Raw genomic sequence first — 9845 nt, 5'->3', positions numbered from 1 at the left:
AAATCAAATAATTTACAAATAACGATGGATCACATGATAACATTTGAATTTTAAACTTAAAACAAAAAATGAAAATCGATTCTGGTGGTGTTACTGTTATGACATTATTAAATATTTGTGTAGAAAGTTTCTGCCTCGTATTCTTATTTTAATGTAGCTAAACATAAGAAAACAAGTTATTCAAACTTCAAACCAAGCAGGAAGAGCAGGTATTATTAGCTATATTTTAGGCATGGCCCAATTCAAGTCTAACATGAAAATGTAAACAAAACAAGCTAAGCAATCTTTGCAAACTAAGTAAAAGTCTCCAAAGATCTGAGGTTGTTAAGAAGCTTTTCCTAAGCAAGTTGTCTCCTTCGAGGCTCATCAATTTTTCGCCATGAGTTTCTCTATGAGATCTGCAGCATCTTGAACGGTGGTGATACTCTGGGCACTTTCTTCCTCCACGCTTATTCCGAATTCCTCCTCGAGCCCCATCACTATCTCAACCTAAAAATGTCGAGAAAAACCAAGTTTTCTACTGAGTTATCACCAAGAGATCCTCGTTTCATTTATTAAATGCCATCTAGCTATCATGCAAAAGGATTAATGATTATATAAAGAAAGTTTGCCTTGTCCCAAGTAATTTTGAGCCAAGGATTACCGTGTCAAGAGAATCAGCACCAAGTGTTGCAAACTTTGAGTCTCCAGTGACGTCACGATCAGCAGGAAGAGCCAGTTGCTTTCTCACAATTTCACACACTTTGTTCACTGTTTCTGGTTTGGCCTGCTCAAACAAATCATCAAGAAACTAATGTAAGAGATTCACAAGTGCATACTGAAATTACTTCCCATCCAGATATTCCCCTCCACTGGATTCCTACTTCTTTTCTTGCTAAAACAATTCAATCGACAGAGAGTTACAGCAAGAAGCTTAAGCAAGCGATAAAGAATATAATCAAGCAAAACATGTTAATATGATGAAGAACAGTGATAATAGTCATATAAAAACATACTGCGCAGGAAACTCGGAAACGGAGGGCTGGACTTTTCCAATTCAGGAAGCCCTTTCCACTGAACGAAATTGATGCCTTCCTCAGATTTGAGACCTGCTCAAGCCCGTAAACACAATCAGTAAAACAAGATACGGACATACACAAATACTACATTCAAGAGACTTCTTGATCAAATGAAACCATCTTAAACAGAATTGACAGAATGAATATTGCTAGCTCAAACAGCCTGAAAATAATGCTTCCTAGACAAAAATTCATCAAGAAAATCAATAACAACAGAGCCAGTGAATTTTCTAAAAAAGTTGGAATGAAGCTGCAAATTCCCAAGAGCATATTCCAGCTCTCGTGAGTTGAGATGCACCAACTAAGTTCTTTTTCGACAGATAACAAAGATGGAATTGAATCAGTTGGACGAAAAACACATGACTCCTGAGATTGCGAGATACTCTGCACCATCAAATTAAACCAGAACTCGAGAATCCTAGATTATAAATAAACCAACTTGGTAAGCTCAAACTTATAACCAAAGCCGTCATCGACTCATCGAAGAAAGTTAACTTTCATGCAGTAAACAACACATCACAAAAAAAAGGCCGTTAAAATACAGAATAGAGATCATGAAACAATTATGCCCAAGCTCAATAAATCTCCGAACAAAGAAAAAATTGATTTTTTGTCCAATAATCGAGAAGCAATACTAATGATCAGGCATAATATATAAGACGTAATAAAAATAAAACGCTTAAAAATGCATGCCTCATTCCCAAAAATCAATCGTTCAAAAAAAGGAATGGTATACAAATAATAAAATCAGGATCAATGACACGCATCGCCTAAAAATCTGTCGACAGATACCCGATTCAAGAATATCATATTTTCATAAGAAAATGACCCAAACAAGAGCAACAAAGTTCAAAAATCAAACAGACTTCTCTCGTACCAATGTACCATGAAAATAACAAAAAAACCACAAACAAACAAAACAAAAGCTGCCGCAGATATCGCAAGATTGTAACCTGATTCTGCTTAAATGAGCAAGAAACGGGAGAGATGTTAACGATGGAAGCAGCGAAAGACGCCATTTTTGTACGATCAAAGGGAAATGGATCTCTGAAATTCAGCAACGGGAACGAGAAGAGGGTGGCGGAGAACTCAAAGAATGTTATGTATACGTAAACAAGCGGAAGCACTCCACTTTTATAGACACTCCTTTTCCTATTCAATCCAATTATTATTTTTTAAATATTTCTAGTATATTTTTTTTAAATAGCTATTATTCTGTCATATTTTAATTGGACTTTTAAAATTTCAATCTAAATACTAATTTACATGTAATTTACTAATATTTATCAAACAAAATCTGACATCCTTTTAAAAATATTTTTTTTAAATAATGACATTGAAACCTAATAATATTTAGACAACAATCAAAGCAAGACACTTGAACTTGTGATGATATAAATATGAAAGTTAAACTATTATCATCGATTATATCTTTTAATAAAGTGAAAATATTTGATCTTAATATTTTATAATTGATATCAGAGTTTAGGTCACGTGTTCGAATCTCATAGATATCAAAGATCACAATTATTTGGTTGCACATGTACCACCCTCTATAATTATTGAAACATGATGTTTGAACTATTGTTACCACCACCAGCCAGGGACGGAGCCAGGATCTTGGTTCAGCGTAGACAACCATATATATAATTAATAAAGCAAAAAAGAGAGCAATAATTAATCGACAGCTAATTAATGTGTCATAAAATTTGAACACAAGTTACGCACATCCAGTTGCATTGATAATTGATGGGAAAACGTCAGAAAAATGATGAACAACGACGTGTACAAAATCCAAAATAAAAAAAAATTATATAAAATATACGTTCGAAAAATAAGCATTAATTCATTATCGATTGGAAAAAACATAAAATTATAAAACAATTGAATGATCGACAAACATTGAATGAAACAACGAACCTAAAATTTGGTAACATTTTGAATTTTTTAGAGATTATGAAAGATTAAGCAGTAATTAAAATGAATTGGAATGATTGTTACTCAAAGTATATGACGTTCGTGACTCGAGAAAAGAAAACACATACAAAAGACTATATAGAGTGTATACTTAGATACTAATAACAAGTAAAAAATTGAGTCTAAAATTTGGGTCTACAAATTATTAAAAAAAAATTGGACCAGTATAGACAACTAAACATATAATAATAGCATACACAAATTAAAAATTTAGATATATATATATATAAACATATAAAAAAAATAAAAATTTGGCCCAGTGTGGGCGCCTATGCTGGCTCCGCCCATGCCACCAGCTATAAATTTTGTTAAATAGCAAACGTCCAGATCTTGTAAAATGTTAAAAAGTATACCAAACATCGCAAACTTTCTATTAATTTCTTCTACATGGTTGGACTCTTTCATATAAAAATGTCATCATCATAGATAAAACAAACATTGAGCCTCATTTTATAAAAATAATACAATCTTCATGATCAAATTATGAAGATAAATTTATAACATATATTCATGTTGTGTTTGGTTTGGATATTAAATTACGATGGAGACTTTCAATTGCTACATAGAGCTCTGGTGTAACTTTGCATTCAGACATTAATTAAATTAATTGCAAGTGTGAATCATATTACCTAATTTTATATATATATATATATATATATATATATATATAAATGCATCTTTTATGTGAATAAAAGTAAAATACCATATAAATTTTGATCATATATCAGTATTATCAACTTGCATTAAAACCTAACTAAAGCATATAAATGTAGACATTAATTTGCGACTCCAACCTAAGAAAAAGTAGCACGCACATAAGACATGTTCGAAACGGCGTTTCTCTATTCATCTTATAAATATATCTATGAACCTATATCTTTTTTTCAAAAAAAAATTATTAACAGAAAAACTTTTGTAAAATCATATTAGTCAATTTTATGATACAGATATTTTATTTGGATCGCTTATTAACTTTCATGTCAAAAATATTACTTATTATTATGAATATTTGTATGATTGACTTGTTTCACAGATAAAAAATCTATGAGACTGTCTCACAAAAGATCTACTAATTTAGTTTATTACTTTATTATCGCTTCTCCCCTTGGATTATTTTCTTGAAATGTTTTTTGAGTGACAAAAACTTATGTGAGACGAACTAACGTGTCATATTTTGTGAGACGGATCTCTTATTTAGTTCATGCGTGAAAAAATATTATTTTTTATTGTGAATATCGATAGGATTGACCCGTCTCGCAAATAACAATTCGTAATATCGTCTTACAATAAACCTAATCTTTTTGAATTAGTGGAGGGTGATGATTTAGTATTTTTTTAAAAAAAAGTACAAGCTTGAATGTTTTATTTTTCCTTGAAAAATATATATGTAAAAATTAAATTCAAAAATTTTCATTAATTTGTGGGTATGTCAAGGTATTGTCCATCACATGGATGAAATTAGATGTACATTTATTTATTTTAAATAATAAGTTCAGTTTTTTTAATCTAAACTATATTAAAACAAATTAAATAAAATTATAAAATAATTATTAATCTCCTTAACAATAAGAAATGTAATTTAATAACATAAAAAAAACTCCCCAAAACTTTTGATAAAATGACTAGCATGTATCCAACTGGATTAGGGAAGATCATACATTGACCATTTGCTCTGACGTGGCAGTGATTGGCTTAGGAATGTCCCGCATGATTATGTTTGTGTTGGGCTCGACAACTTGATTGACTTAGCAGGTCTCCATTAGCCCTAAACAAAACTCTCTAGTACTCACCACTAGAATACAGAGGTGTTTTCAGCCATGGACACGCACACCTACAGCTGCTCAAATATGTCGGACCAAACTATTGTTTATTTTCATTACAATATTGTACACTGGTAGTGTCCAAAAGTATGAGCAAGTGCAAGAAAGCATATGCCACCTTTACTGAGTCATGCTACCAAGAATAGAAGCTCCTCGCAAGCAAATACTACACGGAAGTAGCAGTTTCAACTGCTATAGCGATTTCCTGAAGGAGATTTAGTGATTGGCAAATGAGTGATTTAGGCAAAGTAATGCAGAAACCGTTATTTATAAGATCACAATAGGAAAACAAGTGTATTTAAATTACCATGACCTCCGCAGCACTTGAAAAGGTGCATTTTGAGGTGATGGCTTGTCCTTGATCCAACAACCAGCCAACTTCACAATAAGTTTCCTTGTTTTCTCCTCTCTTGATTGAACACCAAAGATTTTTTGGCAGCAATACGAGGTCTCCTTCATCTCTAATTGACTTGCATAAATATTCATCCCCGAGTTGTTGGATCATCTGTGAAATAACAACACAACTCCATAAGGTTCGTGTAAGATTGGAACATATAAAACAATGATCGCGTGAGCAGTTATTACTTTTTGAGGATTATGGAATGCGGCGATACCACCGACCCCTTGCCAAGACCCGGTAACTTTTGAACCACTCAAGGGCTGTGTAGTGGCAAAAGCATAATTGCTTATAGCACATCCACCTAGTTGATCACCATTTCTAAAGGGGCCATACCATTGCTCAACAAACACCTTTATATTCTGCAACCTCAACTCAGAGTTATTAAACCGAAGGTCTTGAATGACCCTCACTCGAGACTCTTTGTCCCTAGGATCAATCAAGCAGTGCTCCAACTCCAATACTTCATTCACACTTTTAATCTCGTCCTTGGAAATGGGCCACACAGAAACATAACATCCACTAGATTGATAAGCAAAGGCAGAATGATGGGGTGGAGTTACAATCCTTTCTTGCACACTGTACCTGGTAGCGGCATCAGCTTCACATCCAACAGTGGGAAGAAGCTTAATGGCTTTGTACATGAAATACGGGACGCTATGATTGAAGTGAGCAAGAGTTGGACATTGGGTTTGCCAGTCGAAAACCTTAACCTCCCATTCTCTGTAAGCCTCTGGGACCACTGATTCTGGCAATTCAACAGGCTTCCCCTCCAAGGTGAAATCCGCTCTAAATCCATCCCACTCACCGGACACTCGTTCGGCAAATTCTGACCAACCTGTATTAGCCGATGAAAAGACATACCCAATAATTTAGAAACATCTGAACCTATTATGCACACAACAAATTAGTTTGAATTTACTTTTGGCCACATTATTACACACCTCGCATACCTTCCAAGTAGCAAGAAGTAAGTTAACTAATGAACTAATTACAGAACATACCAGTGTTGGTGATGCTAGTGCTAGGACTAGTTAATGTTGTTTCCGCAGAAGTTACTCGTAGGCCAGGGTGATTGGCCGAAGCCATAAAAATTTGAGCATCCCTGCAAGTATTGAAAGTTGATCCCACATCACAAAATTTAAAAACCCAGCAATTAATATTATTTTATTTATATAAACCATTATTTTTTTACCAAATTAAGGAGAAAATCGATGTCAAATTAACAGTTACTTATCAAAATTAAAGACTCCAGTTTTATTGAGTCATTCCAGAAAGGGTAGGGAAGGTAAAAAAAGAAGAAAGGAAGATAAGCAGAATACCACACGGACCGAAATAATTCACATCTATTTTCTGCTTTTATTAGCAAACGAAAGGGCTGAAAAAGCTAAAGCTTAACACCCAAAATCGATTAAATTAACAGTCTCAATGAAAAATTACTTGCTGAAGGAAATTCCGCTGTTCTTGGAACGGCGGAAGGCGTATGATGCTGCTGCGGACGAAGAAAGCCTCAAGTGGCGCTCCTGCTCATGAGTTTTCGGCAGTGACACCGGAAGCGATTGCTTACCCTGAATCTGGAACATCGACCGGCAGCTCATTCTCCGATTCTATGAGCTAGGACTCTTTAGGCTATAAATATGTGGAACAAGTTCCGTAAGCGGAAGGCCAGAATTCCAGATGTGGCGGTGGAGTGGCGGCAGAATCCAAGAATAGGAGGTCTGACGATAGAGAATATTCTTCTACGCACGGTGCGTATTTATATCCAATGTAATATCACGGGCGGCTCGGCTCTAAATTTTTTATTTTATTTCAATGTCACTCTTTAGACCTCTTTCTGCTTAAAAATAACTCCATTTTTAATTTTTTTTATATTACTTAAATACCTTTTTTTATATTTACTTTTTAAAAAATTGAATTTTATTAATGCAAATTAAAGCATTTTTTTTGTCAATTTTATACAAATAGAAACTTGTATAAATAAATTAAAATTATATGAACAACATTTATAATAAAAGGTTAAATGGAGAAAATTTTAAAAATTTAATTACGGCTAAATTCGTTAAACGAACACAAAAAGGAGCTAAGCTGCATAATAATCAATTAATGGGCATTTTAATTTTATTAACTTGTTTTTATGATTTAAGAGACAAAATTACTTATATGACATTGTTCTGGTGAAAGGGGAGGAATGGTTTTAAGAGTAGGTTTCTTGTAAGACGGTCTAATAAATCTTTATCTGTGAGAGACGGGTCAACCAGATCGATATTCTCAATAAAAAGTAATACTCTTAAGATAAAAAGTAATTTTTTTTCATGGATGACTCAAATAAAATATTTGTCTCACAAAATACGACAAATGAGATCGTCTCACATAAGTTTTTGCTTGGTATGGGATGGAATTAAATTTCTAACCTTAAATTCAAATATCTCTACTATTTTATTAAAGATGAGCACATTATATAAAATGTCAATGAGGACACCAAATTATTTATATCCAATTTTGCCCCTCAGATATGTTAACCGTAGACTAGAATTTAACCCTCTTTCTCTCATTTCACGTCTAAAGAAATTGATTCAATTCCAAAATATCAATTACTTTTCAAAATCAGCACTAATCTTCGCATATTATCTCAATTCTATTTTTGAAATTTCAGTCCATGTACAAATGGCCATCTACTCAACTTTGCAGCATCTAAGGTTTAATATTTTATCTATTGTTCCTTTTTTTATGCATAAATTAGTAATTTTGAATTCCACTTTTCTCTCTAAGATGTATACTTATCATATTATTGCATAAATTTATGTTTTAATCCTCCAAGTTTGCTTTTCATAGTTGCTCATAAAATTGCTCGATGAAATGTGAGAAAGAAGATTATTTAGTAGAAGATGTAAATAAGTATTAGCAACAACGATGCATTATCCAAGGTATGAAATATATCAGAGATTCAGAGTCATTTTCGAAAGTGTTTGTTTTCAATATGATGTATTTAATTATTTGCATAAATATACAGTGTTATGCAAGGAAATAAATATTTTGATTCATGGAGAATTTTATAGTCATTTTGAATTATTTTGTGTTATCTATTTCTTTTTGGTTATAATTTTTTTTCTTACACTCGTGTTGATCTAATAATTTCTTTAAATTTTAAATGTTCAACATTCATTCTATAAATTGATTAAACAACATTCAAATGTCTAATATTATCTTACACACGAAACGCTATAAATTGATTAAACAACATTCAAATGTCTAATATTATCTTACACACACAATGCGTGTGCATCGGTCGCTAGTGTAAAGAAAGTGAGCAAGATAATTTATAATTTTCAAACTACTAATTCTAATTATTATAAATCTCAATAAAAAAAAAATAACACTCATCTTCATTAATTAATAATTTTTCCTTGCAAATTGAGGAAATAAATATATTTTTAGTTCTATGATGACATATTATTTCTTATTTTATATATTAAATAAATAAAACATATTATATATCTCAAATAAACAAAAAAAAATAAATAAATAAACACGTTATTTGATATTCTCTTCACTTCAATCTTTTCTGAGAATGTTGAAAGCAGCAAACAGCATGTTTCTAAAGAAAGCATTGCTCTCACTCACATCTTTGGCGATTCGGACGTGTTCTTCCCCCGATTTATCGTCGTCGGAATGGAAGGATTTGATCTGAGAATCGCAAGACACGATGTTTGCGATCGCGGCGTCCATGAACTTCTCAGCGTCGGAATATACGTTCGCCAGCACTGCATTGATCGCGTCCTCGATCAGATCATCCACGGGATTGTACTGATCCATGCACTCGCTCAGCGCGGATTGAAGAGTTGGAGGAAGATATGGAGTCGCGGCGAATTTTTTTATCTTGAATGAGAGATTGGCTGCCCGATCTTCCACGAACCTAGGAAATCAAAATAAATAAATAAAATTTAGTTATTTAATTTAATGTATATTTCCCGGTTGAAATGCATGCATGGTCTTTTTAATTCAATATTTGTTCTGAATATCAGTACTTTACCTGAGAATGAAGAAAGCCAATCCATTGGGGTCATTTTTTTGATGGGGAGCCGAGGATTGCAGGGTGGATAAGCAATCCGATTCATAATCGCCTAAACCGTGGCACGCCTTTTGAATGAGAGTGGTTTCTTGGAGGTCGGAGGTTCTTTGGATGTGGCTGATATGGGGGAGAAGGTGGTGGCGAAGGGCTGCAGCGACCGGAGGAGACTCGAGGCCAAGGCAAATGAGGAGCAACGCCAATGGCAAGAAGTGCTTGGAAGACATGGTCGTGTTCTTTGTCTCCCTTCCACAAGTATTGTAGGAAAAGAGAGTCAAGAAAGTTATGAGGGATTTGTTGTGTGTATAATAATTATAACTGATGGCTTGAAATTATTGGCAAATGAACAATGGACATGAAATTAAAATGGCATGAAATTTGAAGGGTGTTGGTTTTTCTTTTCTAATTTTTATTTTATTTATTTTTTGTTTGTGGATGAAATTTGATTCCAATTTCGAATTTATCCCTATATTTTAATTTCTTCAGATTATTATTTTTGTACTTGTCATCTTCAATACAAATCCATG

At 33.2% G+C, this 9845-nt stretch overlaps 3 protein-coding genes across 3 annotated transcripts; all 3 read right to left on the bottom strand.

The window, feature by feature from the left end:
- Positions 1-176: 176 nt before the first annotated feature.
- LOC140828584 (acyl carrier protein 1, chloroplastic-like) lies at positions 177-2205 on the bottom strand. The gene is made up of 4 exons (XM_073191525.1): positions 2012-2205; positions 996-1088; positions 644-766; positions 177-489 (listed from the first exon to the last, which is right to left on the bottom strand). The coding sequence occupies exons 1-4, from the start codon at positions 2075-2077 to the stop codon at positions 367-369; spliced, it is 405 nt and encodes a 134-aa protein (XP_073047626.1). The 5' UTR covers positions 2078-2205; the 3' UTR covers positions 177-366.
- Positions 2206-5000: 2795 nt separating this feature from the next.
- LOC140827920 (uncharacterized) lies at positions 5001-7020 on the bottom strand. The gene is made up of 5 exons (XM_073190873.1): positions 6693-7020; positions 6257-6357; positions 5441-6090; positions 5163-5360; positions 5001-5060 (listed from the first exon to the last, which is right to left on the bottom strand). Exons 1-5 carry the CDS (start codon positions 6848-6850, stop codon positions 5022-5024), a joined length of 1146 nt encoding a protein of 381 aa, XP_073046974.1. The 5' UTR covers positions 6851-7020; the 3' UTR covers positions 5001-5021.
- A 1694-nt stretch (positions 7021-8714) lies between these two features.
- On the bottom strand, positions 8715-9629 carry LOC140828583 (uncharacterized). Its single transcript, XM_073191524.1, has 2 exons — positions 9283-9629; positions 8715-9165 (listed from the first exon to the last, which is right to left on the bottom strand). Exons 1-2 carry the CDS (start codon positions 9543-9545, stop codon positions 8805-8807), a joined length of 624 nt encoding a protein of 207 aa, XP_073047625.1. The 5' UTR covers positions 9546-9629; the 3' UTR covers positions 8715-8804.
- Between the last annotated feature and the right edge of the window lie 216 nt (positions 9630-9845).

Source organism: Primulina eburnea, chromosome 3 (genome assembly GCF_022965805.1).
Source record: "Primulina eburnea isolate SZY01 chromosome 3, ASM2296580v1, whole genome shotgun sequence".
Lineage (NCBI taxonomy): Eukaryota > Viridiplantae > Streptophyta > Magnoliopsida > Lamiales > Gesneriaceae > Primulina > Primulina eburnea.
The sequence above is the reverse complement of the archived record's forward strand: the minus strand, read 5'-3'. Positions and strand labels throughout refer to the sequence as shown.

What these genes read in the sequence shown, in the direction of transcription:
- LOC140827920 (XM_073190873.1), bottom strand. Translation starts at nt 6,850, where the DNA reads ATGAGCTGCCGGTCGATGTTCCAGATTCAGGGTAAGCAATCGCTTCCG. An exon ending in CACTAGCATCACCAACACTG is followed by an intron (nt 6,091 to 6,256) that starts GTATGTTCTGTA and finishes CGGCTAATACAG; the next exon opens with GTTGGTCAGAATTTGCCGAA. An exon ending in CAAGTGCTGCGGAGGTCATG is followed by an intron (nt 5,061 to 5,162) that starts GTAATTTAAATA and finishes AATCTCCTTCAG; the next exon opens with GAAATCGCTATAGCAGTTGA.
- LOC140828583 (XM_073191524.1), bottom strand. Translation starts at nt 9,545, where the DNA reads ATGTCTTCCAAGCACTTCTTGCCATTGGCGTTGCTCCTCATTTGCCTT. An exon ending in TTGGCTTTCTTCATTCTCAG is followed by an intron (nt 9,166 to 9,282) that starts GTAAAGTACTGA and finishes TTGATTTCCTAG; the next exon opens with GTTCGTGGAAGATCGGGCAG.
- LOC140828584 (XM_073191525.1), bottom strand. Translation starts at nt 2,077, where the DNA reads ATGGCGTCTTTCGCTGCTTCCATCGTTAACATCTCTCCCGTTTCTTGC. An exon ending in GCTCATTTAAGCAGAATCAG is followed by an intron (nt 1,089 to 2,011) that starts GTTACAATCTTG and finishes GGGCTTGAGCAG; the next exon opens with GTCTCAAATCTGAGGAAGGC. An exon ending in GTGCTGATTCTCTTGACACG is followed by an intron (nt 490 to 643) that starts GTAATCCTTGGC and finishes CGACATTTTTAG; the next exon opens with GTTGAGATAGTGATGGGGCT.